Source organism: Centruroides vittatus, unplaced genomic scaffold (genome assembly GCF_030686945.1).
Source record: "Centruroides vittatus isolate TY-2023 unplaced genomic scaffold, ASM3068694v2 contig_18, whole genome shotgun sequence".
NCBI classification, from domain to species: domain Eukaryota; kingdom Metazoa; phylum Arthropoda; class Arachnida; order Scorpiones; family Buthidae; genus Centruroides; species Centruroides vittatus.
This window is the reverse complement of record NW_027121101.1, coordinates 3,215,988-3,243,630: the sequence shown is the minus strand read 5'-3', so window position 1 is coordinate 3,243,630 and position 27,643 is coordinate 3,215,988. Positions and strand designations below refer to the sequence as shown.

Below are 27,643 nucleotides of genomic sequence, written 5' to 3'. Positions count from 1 at the left end.
TTTAAATAATGCTATTGAGATATATTCTTGCAAGTAAAAATTCTTGGATTTGAGAGGGTCTTCTGTAAAAATCACGTGTATATAAAATGTGATTATGTATACACATAAACTCTACCCTGCGGACACTAACGGGGCTTTTTTCTCCCTCTATAGGTTTGACCAGCGCACAATGAGGCAGCTGGACCACGTCGGGGACAGACCACCCCGATACAAAATTTCTGGCATTCTCTGCCTGAATTTGATCCAAGATCCCCGGAATGGCAGGCTGGCACAGCCATCTGGCCAACAAATCAGATATTAACTTCGTCATATTTAAATGACCATCCATCTTCATTCCAGTGAAAACTTCAATGTTCTTATTAGCATTTAATGTACTTTTATTTATGTATAATATTTTACAACTTCTTACAATTTAGTCTAAGTCTAAATTTTCTAGAATTCTTTAAATGATCATATGTGTACCAGGTACAGGTGAACAATATTCCATTATTTCTTATTGCAAAGTTATACATAGTTTCACCAAAAACTGAAGCCTTCTTTATCTAGTTTTTAAAACATGTTATCAAAGAATATGATAAGCATTAGACACATACTCATTTGTCAATTCCAGATCCTATTTCACCAGATTTAAAGACTAATCAACATCACACATTTATGATATATCATGTAATGCTATATACAAATTAAAATACAGCAAAAATACTTACTACATCAGATTTTTGTGCTTATGCATATAGCATGTCCATGAAAATCTGATGTGGTTGTTACAGAATTAAAGGCTACTTGTAATTAATACGATCAAACACAATATTTGCAATTAATGTATGTGATTTCTCAAAGATTATGAAGAATAAGATAAATACAACTTAATACTCTGACAAATTTTATTTAGAAAATGCTACAAATAGAAAAATAGTTTTTAAAACAATATATAACAGATTACAATACAAGTTGAGTAATGACTTTGTAAACTTATTTTATCTATTTAATTCTGTATAGCATTTTTCGTTGCATACGATGTTGAATTTCACCTCTTCTTATCATATAATACAACACTTTATGGATGGCGTGTTCAGGATATCCCTATTAATAAAATTAGATATGCATTAAACATTTACTACTCCTGAACAAAAGTATGAAATATTTTGTAATTACTACAGAAAAATTATTTTGATCCCGAAATAATCAAACCCACAAAAAAACATCATTGAACTTTTAATAATTGGCAAATATAAGAGAGATATTAGAGTATTTACACATCAAACTTTGACAACCATTAATGAACCTTTAAATCCAGTAACAAAAAATGTTTAATAAAACATCCAACAAATGCTTTTGACATCAAACTTTGTAAAGATATTTGCATAAATTACAAAATTACAGCATTTTAAACAAAGTAAGAGTTGAACAAAAGTATGGAATCATGAAAAATATTAAACAAAAGTATGGAATAATAACGATTAATATTTTGAAGGGTCACCTTTTGCCCTAATTACAACCTTAATTCTTTGCGGAATTGCAGAAATAAGTTTTTTACACAGTTCTGGATCAACCTGTAACCATGATTCTTTGACTGTCTTCTTTAATTCTTCAATTGTTGTAGTTCTTTTTTTTTTTTAGAGATCATTTTCTTCAGAACATTTCAAACATTTTCAATGGGAGATATATCTGGACTATTGGTAGGCAATTCTGAATGCTGTATGTTATGTTCTTGAAACCACTGCTTAATTTGTCTAGCCCTGTGGCATGATGCACTGTCATCCTGGTAGATGAAATCCTTATCACCAAAGTGATCTTCCGATGTTTTAACGCCAAAGATTCTAATAAATCCAAGTAACCATCAGCATTCAATGTACTATGAAGGATAGCCATTTCACCCATCCCTTTATAGGTTATACATCCCCATATTACACTTTTAGGAAATTTTGCTGGTGATTTTAAACAGTCAGGATGAAATTTTTAATCTTCTATATACTGATGTCCCCATCATTACCATAGCCTATACATATTTTTGATTCATCTGTGAACATAACTTGTTGCCAATCATTAACACTCCAGTCTTTATGAGTTTTGGTCCATTTCAATCAATTTTTCTTGTTTTTGTCATATAGGGCTTTGTTTTAACTTTTCTTGAGTGGTAACCTTTTTCTGTTAGCCTCCTCCTTACTGTAATGTCTGATACATTAATACCTATCTCTTCCCATTTTGAATTAATGCTGCTTGATGATAATTAAAATTATTAAGGAAAACAGATTTTTAAGTTATGGTCATCTCTCTTGGTTGTAGATCTTGGTCTTTCAACCCATTGCTGATTTTTCACAGTTCCAATATTTTAAACTTTGAAATTATTTTTGAAACTGTTCCTTGAGAGCATTATAATGTTTTTGCTATTATCCTTTGTAATTTTCCTTCTTTATGCATCAAAATTAATAACTGTTTCTTATCTTCACTTAATTCACTACAGGGTGTCATCATTCACTTCATAGCAAATCTTAAAACTAGACTTCACAAATAAATAAATGACCACAGTATCTTTATCTAGTCTAGCAGCTTAATTTTTCTATAAAACAAATGTTTTCAATCTTTCCCTAAGATCTTCAAGTATTAATCTAACAAAAAATGGAACATCTCAAGAACATGATGTATTTCAAATTCAAAAACTCCAATCAGATGCATGTATAAGAATGACATACTTAAATTATAAATGCTGGACTGAATAAAGGTACTGTAGTTATTTTTTTATGTTCACTTCAATTTTAAACTTTACTATAACTTTGTAATTTATGCAAATATCTCTATGATGTTTGGTATGTAAATACGTTAATATGTCTATTATATTTGCCCATTATTAAAAGTTCAATAATATTAATTGTATATGTAAAATGTAGCACCTATTTGTTAAGCATTCAAAGAGATGATGTCAAAAGAACATACTTGTAAAAACATTCTAAATTTAGAATCTCTGCTAACATTCTATAATAATCAACACTTGATGCAGGTCCGAGAGACCAGAAATGTTCTGTTTTCAGTTAATTGTCTTCCAGCAAATAATATGTATTGGAATGTGTATGGTATTTTGTATTAATTTGTGTATGTTTCAGCTTTTGGAAACTTGTAAGCAAATATTATATACAGTTAAACCTGTATATCTCAAGTAAGAAGAAAAAAATTTGATATATAGAGGTTCCTACACAGCAGGTGTGTAAAACTCATCTAAACAACGGGCCATTTATTGCAGCTGGTAAGTTTCACGCGGGCCACATCACATTTACAAATTTTCTTAAAATTATAATTTGAAGTGAGAATGCAGGAATATAGATACAGCAATTAAAACACATTATATAGTTCAGGGAATTCAACTGAACAATATATAATTGCTGTAGTATTTCTTTTACTTAAACATTTATTTAATGTATGTACATATTTATAAAACTAAAATTGTTTTCACTGGAAACTTGCCAGCACTATCTTCTTCCTCCTAGTTTTCCAATATCTGGATCCAAAGACCAAAGACCAAAAACAAACAATCTTCACTATGGCAGATAGGTGTTTATCAGTTAATCTTGACCTGTAAGCCATTTTATTTAATTTCAGAGCATCGTGGCCACAGGCTATGAAAAATCATATCAGGGCCGCTAGTTTGACACTCCTGCTATACAGTAAGCAGTAATACTTTTAATTGGAGATATATACTGTATTTGCCATTGTATTTTATTATTACAGTAGCAAGTACAGTACATATATGTATTAGGTATAAATATCACATTTTTGACATACCTTAACAGAAATAGTTTGTCAATAGTTTCTGATGCCTGACTTTCTTCAACAAATAAGATGCAAGCCAATCAAAGAAAAGCAGTATAAATTGTAACTATGTACTGTATTGCAAGAGATGTTCCTCAATTACAATTTATACTATCAAAATGTAGTCACTGAGCTTTGAATTTGTAATTGATACTTTAGTCCATAATTTGAGATATAATATAAAGGTTTTTGGAGAAAATTATTTAAGATAAACATGGAAAATATATTGAATTTAGGCTGAAAATGCAGGGGGAAAAAAAATAAATTTTGAGCTAAATGTGTTTGAGATAGACAGATTTAACTGTATATATAATATCGGAATGCAGACAGGAAAAACAAACGTTTATATATATATATATATATATATATAAGAAATACATGTGTGTGCATTTATTTAATTTACAGATTGAAACAAATATGTCTCAAATTTATGGAATTCTTGTAAATATGTACTATATAAAAGTGAAAAACTGGACAGTCTCTGTCACAGTATGCCAAAAACAGCCACTAGAGGCACCTCTAGCTATTATTTACATTAACAATAAATTCAGTTTTTTGCATAACAATATTAAAATAACAATAAATGCAGTTTTTTGCATTTTTGACTGCATTTTAGTAGGGTATGCCATGAGAATGCACATTAAGAGGGGATTTTTTAAAATTCCTCCCATGGGGGAGAGGGTTAAGGATTGCTCTGAAGAACTGGGCTTCTACTGTACTATTTTAGATGCGGTTTTTTTTTGTGTTTTAGTAGGGTACACCATGAGAAATTCAGTATAATAATATTTTTATTTGTAATATGAATTTATTATTTATACCATGGAATGACACCACTGCTGCTAGAACGCCCACTAGGGGGTGTCCCGGGCTACTAGTTATATATATTTTGTATTTTAGTTTCAATTTTGAACAATAAATGAGTAAAGACATAATATTGTTATAATATATTTAATATATATATATATATATATTATATATTTATATAATTTATATAATAATTATATATTTATATAATATTAATGATTATTACTTTTTGAAAGTAGATTTTCAGACATAAAATTATTTTCACAACATAATAAAACTGATAAGCTCAAAAATTATGAAAACTAAGTCAATTATAGATGTATCATTAATTACTATATTAATAATACATGTAAGATAATTTAAATAAATTCCATTAGAAAGAAGACAGATTTCAAATGAGTTTCATAATATGAAAATTTTTTAATTTCCCTACAACTGTACACATGGAATATATTATAACATTCATTAAAAAAAACCTCTCTGAATACAAAAAACGAAAAAAAAATTACAAACATTTCTCTATGATTAGTTTGACTTTGTTTGTGTAAACATTTCAGAACAGATTTTAAAGATCTAAAATGGAACTCAAATAATTAAAATAAATAAGAAAAAAATTCTTTTTATTCAATAGCAAAATTAAAAAAATATAAAAGATTTTATTCATATGTTTTCATGTTGGCAGAATTTGAGAAAATGTTTGCATGCCATTCTAAGAGGATATAATTGATTCAGTTCACAAAATGTTAAAAATTTTTTCAGACAGTCAAGCATAAAATTTTCTTCTAAAAAACCTGAATTAAGTTTGTACATATTTTATGTTTTAAATATAAAAAAAGTATTTTAACTATTCTACACTTCTAATACACCGGAATGATATACTCAACATTTCCTCCAATCTATTAACCGGAGTAATACTTTTCAATACTTGCTAACGCTTTCGATGCCTCTCCTGGGTTCTTCCTCAGGCATTCGATAAACATCGTAGTGAGCTGGTTGTTGACCTTCACACTTCCCCTTCCGATGATGTTCGATTACGTAATACACCAACGTTTGTGTATTACGTAATCGAAGGGGAAGTGTGAAGGTCAACAACCAGCTCACTACGATGTTTATCGAATGCCTGAGGAAGAACCCAGGAGAGGCATCGAAAGCGTTAGCAAGTATTGAAAAGTATTACTCTGGTTAATAGGTTGGAGGAAACGTTGAGTATAAAATATTTTAGGTTGCATAAACATATTCAAGTGAAACTATAAACAATTTTATGTATGTGTATATAATATATAATATATATACAATCACTTGTCAAGTTTTAGATATTTTTTATATAATATAAAAACATTATAAAGATATTTAAAAAAAGATTCTACTATAAATATAAATTTTGATTTAGTTGTTAAATTTAAAAATTTCTCATTTTAAGGCAATTTGAAGGAAGAAATGAAATTTTTTTTAAAAACAAATACAAAATTTAATGATATATTAAAATACCTTACATTCATTATTATATGATAACTTTTTACCTGTTTTAAAAAATCCTGAAGTATGTTGAATTCTGACACCTGACATCCAATGGCAAATCTTCTCTTTATCTGTTTTTCAATGCATACCAGCATTTGATGTTCTTCTTCAGATGTAAATCCTTCTGCACCAGCAAGTGTCCCTGACATGGCTGCATCCAGAGTAGAAACTTGAAACAGGCGAAGAGCTTCATCAATGTGGGCTTCTGTTGCAAATGGTTGGAGTTGCATCTTTGCTAATGATTCAGCAATTCGAATGATGGCTTCCAATTGTCTTTTTTAATAAGTTTAATTTATATTTATTTACTCATATAGGTTTAAATATGTAATTCATTAACAATTAAATTTACCTTATAGTGATTGGAATGGTTGATTTCTTTTTTATTGTTTGTTCATGTTCACGAGCACCATTTCTCATTAACACATATCGACTTTTCAATTTTTCTGCAGCATCTGATGACAATCTTGGTCCACATTTACTAAATTATTAGTTTAGATTAAAATATGTATTGTAAAAAATTGCTTATTTAATATCAACAAAGAAACTAAATTCTAATTAAAAATAAGAAAGCATTTTAAATGTATTCTTTTTCCTACATATCATTGTCTCAACACCGGAATTTATTAACCAAAACGTTCTAACTTGTTACCGGTGTGCACTCTCTAGACGACCATCAACACAAAATGATGGTCGTCTAGAGAGTGCACACCGGTAACAAGTTAGAGCGTTTTGGTTATTCTTTTTTGTTTTATTTTATAACTTTTTCCATGCTCAGTGTGCATTCAGCTAGCCCTCAATGTGACTGCTGGATGGTGAGAGACAGGGCCTAATAATATCTGAGAAAAACACCCATGGAAAATTTTTTGAAGCTGATCCAGACTCAAACCTGGATCTTCCAGAGTTGCAAGCTGATATTTACACACTGCTTCAGCCATCTAGCTTTTTAAATGTACAGTACTGTAAAATACATTTAAAACTATATAAAATGATTTTAACAAACAAAATATTTAAAATATTTGAGAAAAGGCAATAATTTACTTTCTTTATACATTGTCTAATGATTGTTAATAAGCATAAAAGTCGTCATCATGGCAAACTAATTTTCTACTTAACTATACAATATACTACATTTCTTAATGCTTAATATATTTAACTATTATGTTCAAAAAGCCACTACTTTATGATTGTAAATCATTACTTATGAAGAATATAATTTTGGTAATATTTGGCTAATAACTAGTTATCAAGATATATTAACATCTAAAATGTTATATAAATTCTCCTATTTTTAACAGACACCATTTAGTAGATTTCAGATTTAATGAATTGATAATTTTTTTCTTTTTGTTTTATATTAGACAATTTTGGTAAATATATACTGCATAGAAAATACAAAACTTTTTCTATTCATTTTCTTAAAAGTTGTAGTTAAAATTTTTAAACAATGAAACACTTAACATAAGAAACATGCATTATAACAAGAATTATTTCACACACAGGTATCTCTTGCTTAATGCTGGATTTGATTAATGCATGAAATCAATTGCAGAAGTTTTAACACAGCTTTAATAGCCATCTTTACTTAATGCAAGGTTTTTGCACTAAGTAAAGATGGCTATTAAAGCTTATCCCCTGATTAATGCGATTAATTAATCCCTCAATGTTACCACTTATATCAAAATCACATTAATTAAATATGTTGATATAAGTGGTAACATTGAGGGATTAATTAATCGCATTAATCAGGGGCTACCTATACAATAAAACAATTATGGTTAACTGTTTGAGATTTTATATTTGTATCTTAACTGAAAGAAAAAGGATAAAAAAAACAATGTGCATACACATATATTTTCCAAATTAGTACTACAGTATTTTCAATTGATACTTTAGTTAACCATTTATAACATTATACTATGTTGAAACAACATCTAAAATACATGACATTGATAAAACATAAATACAATGCATTATAGTATAAAAAGCAAAAATAATAGCATTACTATATACTGTACCTATAATAATTTAATGCACTATACACACTGTATGTTTCATTTTATACCTAAAAAGTTTTCATTTGAGTTTTTAAATCATCTTTCATAAATAATGAATATTAAATTAAGGTATAATATTTAGAATATTCCTAAATTTAAAGACAAAATGAAACACCATAACAAATGAAAATATATTATAAACTGACAGTTTCAATCAATTTAACAAAACATCTTTAGGTTAAAAGTAAAAAAAATTTAAAACCTGACCTGTGACCTGTAACCTGAAGATGACTCACTAAATGGAGTTATTAGCTAAATCTGAACTAAAGCATTAGTTTGGAATGTAATCTATCCTATTGTTAAGGTGTTTTGTTTTATCTTGGATTTTAGTAGTGAATACTTATTCTCAAATGTGTACAAACTGTAAATTAAAGCTATATTCCATTTAAAAAAAAATAAATAACACCAGTCTACAAAATTGAACTTTTTGTGTGCCTTTTAAATAAATGCTGTTTTTTTTACTAATTTGGGGTCACTGAATACAAATATACAAATAAAATTTTAAAATTAGCTCTTGGTTTCAAAATATCACAAATATGAAATACTATAAATTTAAGTAAAATGTGAAAGAACCTCAACTATATTTTAAAAAAGATGTTAATTTATTTAGTTTTTGTAACTTTTTACATGAAATTGAGAATTAAGAAATAATACCAAAATATTATAACATTTTTTAATCAAGAATTTATCTTCTTTTTCACTTGTCTTTTGTAATCACTTTAAGGGGTATCTCTTTTCAAGTTCCAGCAGTAGTCTGCTAACATTGACGCATTCCACCGGCCCTGGTATCTTTTTTCCATTGTCGATATGTCTTGGTGGAACCGTTTGCCATGTTTGTCACTTACTTCACTGCAGTTGGCAGGAAAAAAATCAAGAAAGTGAATGTTAAGGGACATATTGCAACCCATTTGCTGATACTTTTGTAGAAGATTATTTACAAGCTCGTCATAATTTTCACATCTCCTGTTGCCTAAAAAAGTCATGAACGACTCCTCTAAAAGACTCCCATGCCTCCTTTTCAAAGCCCTTTATTGTCCTTTGTCTCTCTTTTCTGCAAAATGTGACACCTCTGACTCAGGTTTGTTTACAACTTAATGACCTTGAGAACAGCTGGTTTTGTCTTTCCCAGGACTTTTAGATATAACCCTCGGAATAAGACAACTCTAAAGTAGGGTGAATACTAGCAATCCGTATATTTGTAAATATTTTGCAAATTTATTTATTTTTATTGCAATTTGCGATCCCCTGACCTAATTAAACGTATATATAAAAAATCTATTAATTAAAAAAATTAAAAAACTATTGGATGTCATTTTTGACATCAGAAAGTAGCTTTAAATAACTTTACCAACGTAAAATCTGTGCACTAGAACTTTAGAACAATGAATGAAATTTGATTAAAAAAACAATTATGTAGCATAAATGAACAATATGAGCTAACTATCACTTCTAAGTTCTATAATTAGATTCAGAGAATTGAAAACTATAGTTATAGTACATTTTCATGTAAAAGGCAATTTTGATGTAGACCAGTGTAATCTATGTTCTTTTGTTTTATGAATTTAATATTAAACAAAAAGTTATTATTATTAAAATATTCTTAATATACTTACGCTCTACAATAAGCAATGTATTTTTTCAAAAGATTTAAATTTAATTCGCCATCATTTGATTCTTCAATAATATGTTGAGCATTTACATGAACATTCATTACATGTTTTGCAAGAATCTTAAGAAATTAAAGAAAAAAAAAATTTTCAAAATTCTTTAAAAAATCCTTAGAAAATGTAATGATAAAAAATTTACCATATCTCTTTTTTCATTGTGTTCATCTTTTACAATAAATATCATATCAAATCTTGATAAAATTGTGGGCATAAAGTTAATGTTTTCTTCAGCCTTTGTATCATCCCAACGACCAAAAACACTATTAGCTGCTGCTAATACTGAACATCGTGAGTTAAGAGTAGTAGTAATTCCTGCCTTAAAAAAAATTGTTTTAAATGTAAATAAAATTTTAAAATTATACAGTAAATAAACTTACTTTAGCTATTGATATAGTCTGTTGTTCCATTGCTTCGTGTATTGCTACTCTGTCATCTTCTCTCATTTTATCAAATTCATCAATACACACAACACCTCCATCAGCTAAAACCATAGCACCACCTTCCATTATGAAATTTCTCTAGAAGATTTTAATAGTTAGTAGTAATTTCAAGTATTCTTTATAAAAATTTAAATAAAGAAAATTATTTACAGAAGCGGGATCTCTAGTTACAGATGCTGTCAATCCAGCTGCACTACTCCCTTTCCCTGAAGTATATACCTATAATATATTTAATATCTAAGATTCTGATTTGTTTTTAAATAAACCTAATTCAAATAAAAATTTCATTACACCAATTGGAGAAACTTTTTCTACAAATTTTAATAACTGACTCTTTGCAGTACCAGGATCTCCAAGCAAAAGAAGATTAATATCACCACGTCTTGTTAATCCATCAGGTAATCTACATACAAATAAAAAAATAACTTAAATTTTTAATGCATTATTACAGAATAGCCCAAAACCTATGTTAGAAAATATCTGTCAGTCATGTCTGAAATCTCACAAGTGAAACAATACTATGCAGGTTTTATTGTCTGATGGAAAAATTTTACGACAATACCTTTATGACATTATGTGACTGTTTTCAAGAGAGATGCTCTAAGTCTGAAAAAAGCTGTTTATCACACAAAACATGCATATAACAATTGCAACATTTCTTTCCATGTCAATACAGCTAGTTTCTGTGGAAAAAAATTGCATTGCCAAAATTGATAGTCAGCACAGTTACAGCCATAACATATTGAGAGCTGTGCAAGTACAGTTCCTGCTTAAAGCAGAATGATTAAATATGCTGCCTTCCTACTGATTTATGCAGACAGAATATAGCTGCATAAACAATTTCTTTTTGTTGAGAACTATTTAAACATTGTGTGATTGGGCCAGGTATGAGAAATTTGCTGAGTGGCCTCCTTTCTCACCTGATTTAAACCTCTGTAACTCCTTATGGAGTTATTTTAATGACAGAGTGTATTCATGGTCACCTTGTATCTTAAACAATCTCAAAACTGCTTTTCATATGAAATAGAGGCCATCCAACAAGACACAGTAGCAAATGTTAGGTTTTATTCATGCCTTCAACACATTGAAACAAAAGATGGACACACTAAATGCTTGTGCTGCTTAAATGATAATTTCTTTCCTGCATTTTACATCTTTTCCTAAGTCTATCTTGCATACTGTTGAATTGACTCAGAGAAACTTTCTAATGAATGTTTTGGGCTATTCTGTATACATTGAATACTTACTTTTTTCGTGAACCACCAAAAAGTAAACATGCAATTGCTTTTTTAATGTCAGGACAGCCATAAATAGAAGGGGCAATGCTTGCTGCAATACGTTCCACAGTATTACCGCTACTTGCAAAATGACGAAAAAATTCTTCCTCTTCTGGAGTGTATGGAATACTACTAGTTCTTCCAGGCCCTTCATTATCAACATGAATACCAATTACTCTTAAATATGGACTTCGAATTCCAATATTTGCTTTTTCTCTATTTCCTTTCTAATAAGTTAAATTAATAAATAAAAATGTTTAAAAATTTCTAAAGCTACAGAATTCTATTTTCATTATATTAATGTATTAAACAGAAATTAAAGTTATACAGTGGGTCTTGTACTTTGAATTTAATTCATTCCAGGAGGCCATTCAAACTCTGAATCATTTAAAGTCCAAATCAAACCAGAAATAATGGAATGCGAATTAATCCATTTCCAGATCCTAAACAATATCCATTTCGATAAACTTAAAACAACAAACACATAATTTAAGGTAAAAATAACACAAATAATAAATTAAAACATGAAAAAAATAAATAAATTATGTAAATAATGTATAATAAAATGAAAATTGCATTTATTGGTCACACTGCCAACTTTGGCATATTAAACATAGCCACCAGATCCACCACACATGTATCACTTTCAGGCTTCATGATGAGTTCCTTTTCCATCTCAATCGTCACTATTACAACCTTTCTCTTAGGCTTCATTGTATCATTGCTTCCACACACTTCCAAGATGCCATGGTTAATAAGTAAAGGTTATATTTGGTTTAACAGAACATTTTTGCTTATTTTTAACAACTGTTGTTACTTAGCATAGATATGCAATTTAATTATAACAGTTGTGAAATTTAACAAATTATTGTTAATTTTAGATTATATTCTTTGTTTAGAAGCTTATTTTAAACTTTTTACTTTATATTTTGTTTGAATAGAATCAAGTTGAAAGGCTTCAGATAAAAAGCAGGCATACATATCATTTCTGAAACTCAAAGTATAAATGCCATACAAACAGTAAAAACAATTCATAATGTGTATGAGGAAGATGCTCCTAAACTTTGAACTTATCAAATGTGGTTTAAAATGGTCTGTTCAGGAAATTTTGAACTAAAGGATACAAAACATATGAGGAGTCTGAAAGCTGTTGACAAAGAAAAATTGCAGGAAGAAATTATTACAAATCAACGAACAACATACAGAGTGTCCACAAAATAAGTATAAAACTTCAATATTCTATTAAAAGAAATACACTTGTAAAAAACTTTTATTTTGATTATCAAAAGATTCATCAAGTGTTAAAGTTTTTAACTCACATGGTAGATGGCACAAAGTATCTTGTAGAAGGAAAAACATTGTTGATTGTGAAAAGAAACAAAAAATGGCTATGCCACAAGACAAAGCAGCATGTTTTTTGGTTTGCAGAATTGAAATCATTAATTAACAACAGTTCAACATAAGTTCTACACATAATACAAGAAACAGCCAACACAAAAAAGCATTGATAAATGGGTAACAAAATTCAAATCACCAGATGTGCTGAACAGCCTAGGAAGAACTGGGAGACCACAAATTCTCCTTTGGGGATTCATTAACGTTGTTGTGTATAAGAACAAGGTAAAATTACTTATTGAACTCAGAAAATGCGTTAGCCTTCCTCTTGGTTACACTGGACATTCTTCGACGTAATGGATTGAATTGGACTATCATCTTGATATCCTTGAGCAACCAAGGGAAAACATTAGAGATTTATTGATGCTTATTAAAAAACTTTCACATGTATTATGTTTTTTAACTTTATAAGTGAGTTGTTATTTTATGTTTTATTTTTGTAATAGAATATAAAAGTTGTATACTTAGTTTGCGGATATAACTAAAAAAAAAAAAAAAAAAAGCACTAAAAAATCCAAGCATAATGCAAGAGCAAGAGACAACTTGAGTACAGAAGAGATTGCACTTATGCTTTGAGTGCATTTTTTTCACTCAGCATGCAGTCTGAACTTTGAAGTTCAAACTCCAAAGTAAATTTTTGTCAAATTTAGCATTCAACTATGAATCATTCAAAGTACAAGATACCAGTGTATTATTTTTATAAAAAAGTCAGACCAATATATTAATAGAAAACATGGAAATCAATACATTAACAGAAAACACTTTGTAATTTGTATAAAATATTTTCTTCAAAAAATTATTTGACTTTTTACATTTTTTTCCCCCTCAACATATAATAATAGAAAGTTAATATTCTTAATTAATTTTGATATTTGGAAAATTAAACAAGTATTAAAAAGTTTGTGATAGCTTTCCTTTGTAAGAATAACTAATGCTGAGCTATTTTCCAGTAATTAGCTGTTTACATTTATCATCTAGCTGATATGAAAGATTGATATATATTATAACAATGATTAAATAATAATAGTTTCCAAATATTATCCACATATAAAATCCTATGTCTGCTTTTTTTTTGTAGTTCAATGATTTATATAACTTTTATTGCATATTCCTTCCAATTAGTGTAAATTCATGTTACTTTTATGACTATTATACAGATTCAATCATTTCAAAAATAAATTAATTCCAAATCCACATTAAAAGTTAGATTTATTTGCTAATCTAATTGTAGTAAAAATTAGAATGTAATGTTTGTATTTGTTAAACCACTATATTTTATTATTATATTTTACACTTTCTTTCTTTCTCATTAAAAATCTATACTTTACAAACTATAAGTATAAATTCTTAATGTAAAAGAGAATAGAGTAAATGAAACACAATATTGTTAATTCTTTCAAAATTATTTTAGTTGTGTCTTCTGTTATTAATAGGAAGTTATTCCATTTTTAAACTGCTTTTCTTATGGTCTATTCTCTTACAAACAAGCATAAGAGGATTTATAAAAGTAATGAATTTAATTATAAATGATCCTTTATATGAATTTTCTGAATTATGCAAATAGCAGTTTTTATTGCTACTTGTTAAGCTTGTTATAAGTTTATTACTGTTTTTATTATTGTATTAATTTATTTGCACAATTAATTTACATGCAGTACAAATACTTTTATTATAAACTTTAATTTCTAAATTTAAAACCTTAATTTTATTGTTACATAATAAAAATCCATTACTTTCATGAATTATCTTATGCTCTACTTTCTTTCATTGCATTATATAATTTATATGTTAAAAATTTGTTAACATATGAGGAAATTTCTATTCAATGACTTTCTTTTATAAAAGCTTCCATTTTTTATTTTGCTTTATATTTAAGAAATTATTTAGTAGACTTACTTGAGTAGGTTTTCCTATTTTCTTAATTGAATAGATTCCAATTACAGTAACTCTATTGCCTGGAACCACTCTCTCACATAAATATCTAAATATAGAATAATTTTTAAATATCTAAAAAGGTAGTTAGTTGTTAAGATCAAAATTTCTTTACCAATTGTTTATCCAAGATAAAACTATTTTAAAAAGCTGTTTGAAAAGCAAAAAAATAAATTGAAATAGGTAGACATCAACTTAGTTCCTTTATTAACTAAGAAACTAAATGTGAGATAAGCAGAGGGTCAGGGGGAAAACCTCGCTGACCACTTACGCTGCACGGGTTGGTAAAACCCGACCTCGTTGTCGTTGGATGGCTAGGAGGGCAAAAAGTGAGTGGGGAGGTGCGTCAGTAAGTCAACAGGCGTCCTTACTTTGACAGGAGACAGGTTTGACAAATAACAATAAAGGTTTATTAACTAACAAAAGTGAACATACAATAAAATACACATAAAATAAAGGTATATAGATAATTACTGCTAAAATGCGGATAAAATATCCCTATCACTAATCGCGCTCTTTCCAATAAATTAGTCACATTCCTGACTTCGAGTGGGAGAGAGTTTACAAAGTCGATATACCTTGATAGGTGGTCTGATGACCGTATGCAACGACCTCCTGGACTATGGAAGCTGGAATCAGTCTTATGTCTGGGACTGGAGACACTGGATTCAGACCTTCCTGGATGATCGACCCCTTTCCAGAGTCAATCAGGTTTTTTTACAATCGTTGTTGGCATTGAGCCAGTCTATTTATTATTCAATGCTCGATGACTACTTTGCTGACTCGCGATGACTTGAATTTTTGTTTTCTCTTTCTGATTGGATCGGATGTGTAATCAACCTCCGATCGATTTCCTATCAAAAGGGGGTTCATGACCCGCAAGTTCAACTCTCGAATTTATGCCCTCAAAACCTGCGGGCTCACATAAATATTACAGAAGTAAAAAATAAAAGTTAAACAAAATAAGCTTAATATATAAATTAAAATGTAATTGTAATAGGAATACAGTTAAAAACATGAATAAAAGAACATATGACAGCTGTAAGACTGAAACATCAATGGTCACCATGGATCATACATCAAAAAATAGTAATTGTAAAATATTATTATATGAAAGATATACCAGGAAAAAAAATTAAAAAACATTTTGTTATAACCAAAAAACTTGCAAGAAAAATGTAAATGTAATAAACTCAAACACAGGTATAATAGTTCTCCGGAATGGTATATAACTGTAGATGGTGTTGAAAAATGACAAATTGTCAGGAGGGTTAAAATTTGTAACATAATGTTAAGTAAGATGTATCACATGTTTTCTTTATATATGTTTTTTTTTAATGTTTAGCAATTGTCAAATGATATGTGATACTAATGAGGACTGTTGAATCAAAATGCATTTATCACAATAAAGACATTGAAGAGAAGTAAATTAATTTTTATTTGGTTATTCTTTAGTGTATCTCTTCTCTTTTTTAAAATGGTTTTATCTCAGATAAACAGTCAGTAAAGAAGTTTGGATCTTAACAACTACCTTTTTAGATATTTACATAACTGACTGAGGTTTTTTAAAAAAGTTTTTAAGTATATCTTATTACTTTTTAGTGTTTTAATAACAATACAATAATTTTTAATAGATTTTTGAAATAAAAAGCATTTTAATTTAACAAATTAATTACCTATCACTGTATAGTTGGAGATGTCTTGGCATTTCACTATGAGGTACATCTTCGGTGATTCTTGTAATTTTAATACTTGAAAATCAACACATTGACACTTGTCTGGTATAATAAAATAAGGATCTACTGGGCAACGTGGTCGACCAGTTTGATCACTATTAACAAAAATAATAAGTCAATAATAAATATTTTAAATTATTTAACATATTTTTAATTACCTGTTACATCTACGTGGGAGAGCAAAGCCTTCTAAACCAGGTTTCACAACTATATTTGGTACAATTTCTTTGCATGAACGACATTGAAGACTTAAACGTGTTGCTTTGGCACGAATACCAGAAGCAGCAATAATAATTCCAGGAATTTTAATTAGTTTAGAAACATTATCAGACTGAAAATAAAATACAAAAATTACATTTAATAATGTAATTGGTGTAATTTGGCTAATAATTTTTAATCAATATAATGCCAATTTCAAATTCAAACTAATGTTTTGACTTACTTTTATATCTCTCAATGCAGATGGATTAGCTTCAGATCTTAACATAATTTGAATATCTTGAACATTTTCTTCTCCTTCAGGTCTAGGTCTTGTTAGCTCATCAGCAACTTCTTTTGCAGCTTCTTCAAACTAAGAAACAAACATTTATTTTAAATTTACATTGTTTTAATCATAATTATATTTTGTGTGTTTATAATTTTATATAAAATTTAGTTAATATAATTAAAGCATATAAAATCATTTCAGAAATAAACAATTTTTAAATACATTAACAAAAAATTGTTAGAATAATGATTAGGTAATTATTTGTCATGAAAAATGTTTTTCAATAATGCTGTTAAATTAATATGACATCTGTTATTCCTTCTTGATTTTATTTTATATAAGCATCAATACTATAAATAATAATAATTTCATTGCTTTTTTTGACCTTGATTTTTTTTATCATACAGAATTTTCTCAAATAGTCAAAATGATTAAGTTGTAATGAAAAATTTAATAAGAATTTATTTTAACATTTTATATATATGAGGGTGGTTTTTTCCAAGCTCCAATGGTCCATAAAATAAAGACAAGTGTGAATAACAAAATGAATTTATTACCAAAAATTAGGTGCAAACATGGTTACTTTTTGACATAATCACCGTGAAGATTGAGGCATTTGTCATATCTGTAGACAAGCTTTTCCATCCCCTTGCCATAGAATGTTGTCGCCAGCGAATTGAGATGGCCTTAACAACATTGTTTTGAAGATCATCATTAGTCTCAAACCTCTAACCTACTAGCCACATTTTCAGTTCAGAAAAGAGGTGGAAGTCTTCACCCATTAAAAAGTTCCAAGCTGGGTGGAAGTCTTCACCACCTTTAAACACCCATCGTATAAGCCCCAATTTTCCACCTCTTTCCTAAACAGAAAAAGTGGCTAGGCGGGCAGAGGTTCGAGACTAATGATCTTCAAAACAACGTTGTTAAGGCCATCTCAATTCACTGGCGGCAACATTCTATGGCAAGGGGATGGAAAAGCTTGTCTACAGATATGACAAATGCCTCAATCTTCACGGTGATTATGTCAAAAAGTAACCATGTTTGCACCTAATTTTTGGTAATAAATTCATTTTGTTATTCACACTTGTCTTTTTTTTTATGGACCATCGGAGATTGAAAAAAACAGCCTATGTATAATGCTTTAATTAAATTATCAGAACTTTTTTAAAATCGTAGTTTAACTTTTAAGTAAGATTTCTAATTGTTTCTGAAAAATATAATTAAAAACAATTGTCAAAATCGATCTTACAATGCCGTAAATAATAATGCCTTTATAATAACCACTAATAAGTTAAAATAAAGTTTATTTATTGATGAGGGAGAAATCCTTGTATTAGAAAAAAAACATTAAAAAACTAATTTATATAATTCAATACAATATAATATTTTATCTTTTGATATGTTACCATAACAAATGTTTTTCCTTCTCAAACCTGTTAGAAATTCATTTCTGCTTTGCAAAAATTAAAACACTTAAATATCACTTATTTTCTTAGCAGTATTCTGCCAAGAAAATAACATCTTAGACTCTGATATAATGGATAGACAGACCCAATATAACAGATTTTGGATTTCATGGCTACTTAAACCACCATTCTATGGACATTTCTTATGTTTTTCAAACCAACGAGTAAGGAATAGATAAGATGTTGACATGAAATAAGTTCAGTTTACTCCATGTGGGTGCAGAGTATGCATTATTGGGATCAATAAGTTTTATGTATTCCACAATTTCTGACTTATTTTGTATAATATTAATCTGCATCAAGTTATCATATATTAATCTGCATCAAGTTATCATATATTAACTGCATAGTGTTTCTGTAATTTCTTATTTGCTAACTTTAAATAACAATTTCATAATTTTTACAATTTAAAATGGCATAAACCAGGGATGGCCAACACGTAGATCGCGGTCAACCACAAAATTTCTGAAAGTAGCCCGCGAAGCTAAAGTTGAACAATTTGCTTTCACTTAAATTAATGTTTAAAAATCTTAATTTGATAATTTATTCTTACAATAATAGACTGTCTGTGCAACGTACCCATGCTATTTGTATTTATCCCGATAAACAATGCAAATGAATGTTAACTTATAAATTAATTGTAGTCGCAACGCATGCGCATATAAATGGCAATCGCATAAAATGGCGCAAAATCATGTGTCAGACAGTAACGTGACAGCCCCTGTCTTCAATCCACTTGTTACTCCTTGTTTGTGCACTTGTATTTACTTTCAATTTTAGTTTTTTTTTTATTTATTCATACAGTGAACAGAAACAGGTATGTCAGTTTATTAATTATTGTTATAAATGTTATTAATATTTAACCCTATTATTTTAGAATGAATAAACCAAGTACAGACCGGGAAAAAATAAAAACTTATCATTTATTTATTTATCATTATTAATTATTTATTAAAATATCTATGAAAAATTTGAAAAATCCTAAAATTGTTTGCCCATATTCATAGTCGCCCGCAGACTATATTTTACCGAAAAAGTAGCCCCTAAGGGATAAAAGTTTGCCACACCTGGCATAAACTATTACAGAAGTTAAAAGAAAGCATGTGACTTATGGCACATAATTTGCCATAAGGTCACATTTTAAAGAAAACTAGCAATAGCCAAATTGCTAGTTTTCTTTAAAATGCAGAATTAATAACTCCAAATAACAGATGCTTTCTTTTTTTTGAATTTCACTGACTTGTTCTTTATTATATTATATTAGCTTGTACACTCAGCATTGCCTGGTTTTATAAAAGAGAAATTTAAAACATAAAATTATTATTTTCATGAAAATACTGTTAAAAAATATATATAAATTAAAGTCCTTAAATGTAACATTTTTGACTTCAATAGATATTTTTCACAGTGTAACTTGGAAATATAAAAGATGTTTTTCTGGCATCACAAATTATATTGTTGGTATTAATTACTCTTTGTTTACATACTTCAAGTTATAAGAATGGGGTTGCTTTTATGATAATTCTTCTGTTATTGATGAAATCTGATATTTTTCATTGTATTACATTTTTGTATAGCACAATTCATGTATTCTCTTTTTTTATTGTATCTGTACATACATGAAACTTACATTGTAACTTAATAGTTAAAAGCTGCTACGTATTCAATGAATATGAAGAAAGAGGTAATTTCATGTGATTGTTACAGTTCCTACACTGATGTAGGCAGAAATTAATCCAGTTGTTAGATGTGAAAAACCAAATACTTACACAGTTTGTTATAATGTAACACTTTCAACTCAATGCAGTACAGTACATGCCTTGTGCTACCTGTTGTAATAATGACGTAGTATATAAGATATATAAGAATGTATATATAAATTAAAAATGTTCTATATTGTAAATTTATGAAAGCTCTTTCTGCATTACTTCCCAAATGATACCTTAATCTGCTTCATGATAAACAGTTCACTATTCCCTGTAGTTCTGACTGAAACTGTTGTGCAAGAAGTTAATATTTATTTTGACTGTTTTGTAAAAAGAAAAAAAAAAGATCAAGTAGTTAAAATGCAGTATTAAATTCATATATTACTTTGGTCTAAACATTTCCAAAAAAGGACAGATTACCCATTCTACTATTGAAGCAAAAATTTAATAATAAAATAACACCATAGTTTGTATTTTTATCAACAAATCCTTAAAGAAAAAAAATTAAATTAAAAAAACAATACAGGGTGTCCCAAACAATACAGGGTGCACTGTAACAAAGTTACAGTGCACCCTGTACTTTCTCACTGCACTGTAACAAAGTTACAGTGCAGTGAGAAAGTAGGAACGACATTAAAGTAATGTGTATGTTATTGTATACAAGACCTATAAGTTGTACATTTAGTACCAGTTGACCAATTACACATACAGTATCACATACAACTTACAGATTTCGTATGCAATACTGTACTGCACAGCAACTTTTTGGACATCCTGTAACATTTGCAAACATCTCAGTTATTATAACATTTAATAACTATTTTATAGACAGTTTAATTTAAGAAGGTTTATTTAACAAAAAAAAATTAAATTGGTTTAAAATTTTCTGATTTTTAAAAAATATTTTCAATATTATGTCAAAAGGAATTGACAAGGAATAAATGAAAAAACATTTTACGTGTAAAATACAAAAAGCACCAATTTATTCAGATGTTAAATAAGTCAGATACTGAAATAACATTTAGCAAAATTTAATATCTGATATTGAGCAAAAAATAAATTATGATTAAGAATGCATTCACATACTATTTGTTGTGTTATATAACCTACTAATTTAAAGCTTTTGTAACTGTAAAATTAAGAAGTAAAATATTTATCTTTCAATATAAAAATTATACTGATTTCTTTCATAGAATATAAGTTTATGCTAATTAATTATAAATTTACAACTGTTTAAAATACATACCAATGGTAAAATTTCTGTAGGCTGTTTCCATAATTTATCTGCTAATGTTTCATCAAAACAAGCAATATCTTCCACGCATACTTCTAGCCAATACTGACCAACATTGTAATGACTTTTCAATTGATCTCTATTGTAATAAAATGTAAAATAAAAACAATTCAGAATAATAAAAATTAAAACAATTAAATGCTTTATAACAAATTAACATATTAGTGACTACATTTATATGTATCATAAAAACAGGTATTTTGTGATAAATGGAGCAATTTTGTGCAGAAATCTTTATACATTATTGATATTTTTTAATTTTTAATTGTTCATTCTATTTCATTAATTATGATTTGAAATAAAATTTTATTTTGCCAGTTGGCCAGAAATCAAATTTTAATTTAATAAGGGGAAAAAAATCCTGTTTGAAATTTCTTTTACTTGTAAAACATTTTAAAGCTGATTAATGTTATTAATCACATTATCATTTATTTCTATTATCATATATTTTGTTATACAGTGGGTGATCAGTTAATGAACAAATTGGATAACGAAACACTTTCGTGAAAGATTTTCTATGTTGGGACAACAAACACATGTTCGGATAACGAACACCTCACAGAACAAACACAAGAAGCAGCGACGTAAAATAATGAATACTGATTGGTCTTCCCTTGTCTTCAGGCAACAATCTGAAACTTTTTAGAACAGAAGATATCGACATCAACGCTCAACCCAGTATATACTGATCGGATAGTATTCCTCCAAACTTTGAAATGCTCCCTTGTAATTCTTGTCTTTTATTTTTCTGACAGAAACAATTCTTTTATAGTATTCGCGAGACTGTCGGGTGGGCATTCGTTAAGTTTTGCGTCAGTTTTTATTTTTGACAGGTGAGAGTATAATAGCAAAGATGAAGAGTGTGCAGATGTCTGATGTTGCTGGGCAGTTCAATCTTATCTAAGAAAGATACAGCATTATTGAAAAGACTCAAGCAGCTAAAGGAGTAACAAAAATCACATCTGAGAAATAAAAGAACATTGAAGAGCTCATAAAGGAACCTGAAATGGATCTGATGACAAAAGAACACCAAGAAACTCAGCAAGATATGTTTTCTTCTAAAAAAGATTATTAATGCCGACATCTGCTATTAAAGATGTTTTGAAGAAGTGGGAGGATGTCAGAACAATGGTCTTAGAATGGCATCCAAACCAGGCTGAGATTAATAGGCTTGGGGATCTCTACAATTACAATGCTATTAATTACTTCTGGAAAATCCTGAAGAGAGAAAAGCAATCGACATTAGAGATATTCTTTAACCGCCACAACGAAAAAAACATGACTAATAAAAATGCAAGACTGTATATATGTATTTTTATTATTACATATAAATAAATGTAGTAAGAAAGTATATATTTTTTAATTTTTGGAGTCTCCAGAACAAATTAATCAAATTCCCATAAAAACCTATGGTAAATCGATAATCGATTACACAAAGTCTTGAAACAGATTATGTTCGTTAACTGATCACCCACTGTATTATTTTTTTATTATTCATCATTTTTTGTTACATTCATATTGATATTCATTTGACATTAAAAGTATATGTAAAAGCCCAAATCTTATTTTCAAATATAAACTTTAATTAAGTAAAAATCAAAATTTGGCATAAAAATAAAATCCAAAATTAACAATTCAGAATAAAAATTAAAATAATTTTTAAGGATATGCTGTATAATCATACAAGGTGTCAATAAACGATTATCCTTATTACAATATGCTACAAATGCGGGTTCAAATCCCATATAAAATAAATTTTTTTTACATTTATAATTTAAACTTATTGTCATTAAATTTTTTATGTACAAATTTTTTATGCCATTTTTAATTATTGAATTTTAAATTTATTATTCTTTATAAAATATCAGGAAATTCGAAAATTTAGTTTTCAACAATTTAAAGTTCTCAGCAGAAAAAATACACATGCAATAAATACAGTAGACCCCTATAACACGGTTTCATATAACATGGCAAAAAAATTGTGATTGTGTTTGTATAACGTGCTAAAAGAGACTCGTATAACACAATAAAATGTCATCGCCAACTTGTGTTGCGACAGGATTGGTCGAATCTGGACCAATAGCGGATATTGTACAAACCCTTGAGTTTAAACGAGCACTGAACCTACTAAAAAACATTTATTATTCAACGGCCATAAAAATTATATTTTTATTAATGATGTCTCCAAAGTTAAGTTATTTTTCTGTGAAAAATTCACTGATCGGGAAACACGTGTCTGCCGTTCGATGAGCCACTCCGCGACGAAAACAAGCTTAAGCAACGGCGTCATTGAACAATGCACACTCGGTAAGTAATCCTACAATTTTTTGTTTATAGCATAGTTTATATGGATTATTCCCAAAAAATTATACGTGATTTGGAAATGTTGAATCAAATTAGTCTAGAATCAATTAATTATTATGGAAGAAAACCTTTCAAACAGCCGTAGCCCCTAAACTGCACACGTGCCGGGCTGTGATTGGCCCATGTATTTAAGTGACTCGTACAACACGGATTCATATAACACAGAACGTATCTACCATGTTATAGGGGGGTCTAGTGTACTTACAATTACTATTTCACAAGAATGTGACAACATTTTGGGTGGTATTTATCATAAAAACAGTTAAAATGTAATGATTTAGTTCACAATGCACAAATAATCATTGCTACTTCATTTGCACAATCTTTACATTTTATTTTAACAGAGGACAGAAAACAAACTTCATTAATGTTTTTGAAAATATTTCTTTCACGTGTTATTTGAAATGCAAATAATGCATATTTTAACACATCACAAAAAACTGGTGCACCCAACTGGTTGTGAATTAGAAAGTGTATTTTAATAGCATTTTCGTGATTTTCTATTTCTCTATCGGTTTTAAAGAGCTAGCTACAGTGCACTAGTGCTCATTGGTGCCATAGGAATATCAATATCTCACAAACCAAATACAGTATAAGCACAAACATCTTGTATAAAAATTTGTCTGGCATGCTCAATGGTTTATTTATACTGTCCATCATTGGGGTAACTAGCGAATGAAAAGAGAGAATCCTAGCTGTCGACTTTGGTTGCTTCCCTACTACATCAAAGGGATCCCCACCTACTTGATTAACTGCAATGGCACCTGTACCTCTTTGGTAAAACTGAATTGTCCAGGCAGAAAGCATAATCTTCGTCTAGTTTTCTTTCCTGATTAGATTAGGCTTATTTAGCTACTAATATATTATATACAGTATATAATATATTTTTTGCTGGAAAGAGTACAGATGGTGTTGAGTTTCTTATTATATCTTCCTATCCTTACATATGAAATGTAATATAAATGTATTGATATGTATAATATAAGAACTACATTGTGTTAAACAATACAAAAATGTGATTATAATGTTATATGTATTTTCTAAATATAGAGTGATCAAAATAAAAAAATAAAAAAATTTTCAGTGACTTTAAAAACTGTACATAAATTTAACAACAATAAGATAATCTTTTTTCACATTTATAATTTAATCTCATACAGGATTCGAACCCACATATTAACACGCTTCACGCAGCATCTTAACTATGCATAGGTATTAATAGTTCTAGAAAAACGTTAATCGTGATTTTCTTGAGAATGCCCGAATAGCGGATCCTGTAGCTTTGGCAGAGTATAGGTACAAGTAAATGCTACACATCCACAAAAGTTTGTTGAAATCAGTGATGACAACCTCCCGGGTTCCTCTTGTTATTGAATTAACTTAAAGTGTATGATGACATTGTACAAACCAGCTCCTGATGTGCCAAGAAAAGGCCAATATAAATTCTGGCCTCATTAACATGATTGGAAAACTAAAAACCAGTCAGCAATGAGTTGTGTAATTTTCCCGGCTGTTATGAGATTTTATTTAAAAAATAACTTTTATATTATTCATGATTAATTAATTTATTAATCATAATAAATAAATTGTGTATGGCACTGTCTGTTATGAGATTTTGTTATAAAAACCTTTTTATATTATTAATTATTATAAAATGGCAAAAGCTTAGTTTTATAAAAAATTGTAAATTCCAATAATGAGTAAGATCTTTATTAAGTCTGACCCTTCATGAGATATGACACAACCTCCTGTATCTCCCTATTCCCTTGATCTTTAACCACCAAAATTTAATAGCATCGTGTCCCTTACACAGAAGCTACCGTGCAAAATTTTTTTCTTTACTCTTTACCCCATATTAAAATATTAAGCGAAATAGAATCCAACACACACACACACACATCCACAAAATGTTTTCCCTTTTTTGGATTCAGGGGTCTCAAAACGTGCAATTTGCAAAACACTGAGGGTCAAATTTGACACCATTCCAATACTTTCCCTTGTTATATATACCTAACAGCCAGGAAAGTAAAATATGTAGTATTGGCAAGCGCCAAATCCGACAGAGGGTGCTCAAGATGGCTGCCGAAACAGGTAAGGAACTGACCATGTGTTCGTTCAATGCCTCAGCCGATTCAGTTTCCATCGGTGATAACTACTGCGATGACCAAATGGAGAACAAATCATTGGATTTATGTCAAATTCTAGACTGTATGGGCGACAGGAAATGTTGTCTTGTAGAAGGTGAAGCCATTTTAGATGCTGGACACATCGTATTTTGTGGATTAAACTCTAACAACAACACTGAAAGTTCATGTTGTTGCTTCAGTGTTGCAATCTCAGATATTGTCGTTTTAATACATCTCAATTACGGGGAGAATGCACGTGCAAAGCGGGGCTGTCTGGTTTTTGTAAACATGTGATAGCCGAGCATAATACTAAAATGAAAACAAAAAACGTAAATTAACTTATATTTTCAATTAAGAATATTTTTTAAAATTTGACCGGAAAGTTATCTCGACATATGTATATAAAGATAGAAAATTTACCTATTTTCTTTCCGATCTGCGTACAAAAACAATTTTTCGACAAGCATGTCCATTTACAAAAAAATTAGACATTTTTTTTTTCTTTTTATGTGGACGGCTTCAGATTTTCAAAAGAATAATTTTTAAACTTGAATTAGAATATTACCGCTACGTCATGACTACATAAGAATTATTATTTAAAAATAAAATAAAAACTATCGTCTGCACAATTAAAACACTTCTCACCTGTTACACGTTAACAGGTGAGAAGTGTTTAAATATTTTAAGCAGTATACACCATGTTCCAATATAAAAACATAACTATTATGATAAATAAAACTATGTTCAGTGGTGTTGTTAGAGTTTAATCCACAAAATACGATGTGTCCAGCATCCAAAACGGTTTCACCTTCTACAAGACGTTTCCTGTTGGTTCCTTACCTGTTTCGGCAGCCGTTTTCAGCGCCCTCTGTCGGATTTGGCACTTGCCAATATTTTGTGTGTCCACGTCAAATGCAAGTCTAACATAACCCAAAGAAATCCAGTGGAGTTACGGCCAAAGAACATACCGGTAGGAACAACGAAATCAACCCATCCCCGCCTATTCAATGATGTGGAAATGTCTCACCCAAAGTGCCTCAAAAAACTTGAGCCCAATAAATTGATACTCCAATTGAAAAATAACAGTCAGCTGACAATGGTCATTAATTATTCTATACCCTAATTGGGTATAGAATAATGATAAAAGTTTACTAAGAGTAACGTACAACTTATTAATATTGGTAGGTTAATAAACTTTTACTAAGAAGTTCGTAACAAATTGTAATTATGATAGTCATTTATGTACACCGTGCACATATCATACATTTGTTGTATATAGAATTAGCAAAACAACTTACCTATAACGATACACAAAATTCCCTTCATGAAACTGTCTTATAAATTCTTTATATCTATTCTTCAAAGCTTGTAAATTAATTCTATTTCCTTCTACATCGTCAGAACTGAAATTATCACTGAAAAAAACACCCAAATCATCGAACCCAGACATGCTTCCTTTATTTTCATCTAAGTTTGGCGGGAAACCGTATGAAGTCGCCGATTAACGCCAAAGTCGCATAGCCAAATATTAGCCATAAACACGATCAATTATTAATTTATTTTTAATTACGAC

General features: G+C 29.1%; 1 protein-coding gene and 1 long non-coding RNA gene across 2 annotated transcripts; one reads left to right on the top strand and one right to left on the bottom strand.

The window, feature by feature from the left end:
* Positions 1-866: 866 nt before the first annotated feature.
* On the bottom strand, positions 867-27,571 carry LOC136969568 (DNA replication licensing factor mcm5-A-like). The gene is given in 16 exon segments (XM_067263786.1): positions 867-1,083; positions 6,129-6,399; positions 6,476-6,604; positions 9,794-9,909; positions 9,987-10,163; positions 10,225-10,365; positions 10,438-10,506; positions 10,579-10,690; positions 11,535-11,791; positions 14,856-14,940; positions 16,568-16,619; positions 16,622-16,722; positions 16,786-16,958; positions 17,070-17,198; positions 21,533-21,659; positions 27,369-27,571. Coding segments are annotated over 16 exon segments (2,193 nt in total). The 5' UTR covers positions 27,521-27,571; the 3' UTR covers positions 867-981.
* LOC136969570 (uncharacterized) lies at positions 6,961-11,709 on the top strand. The gene is made up of 3 exons (XR_010879843.1): positions 6,961-7,075; positions 10,629-10,685; positions 11,587-11,709. It is a non-coding gene; the product is annotated as an uncharacterized lncRNA (long non-coding RNA).
* Positions 27,572-27,643: the final 72 nt, after the last annotated feature.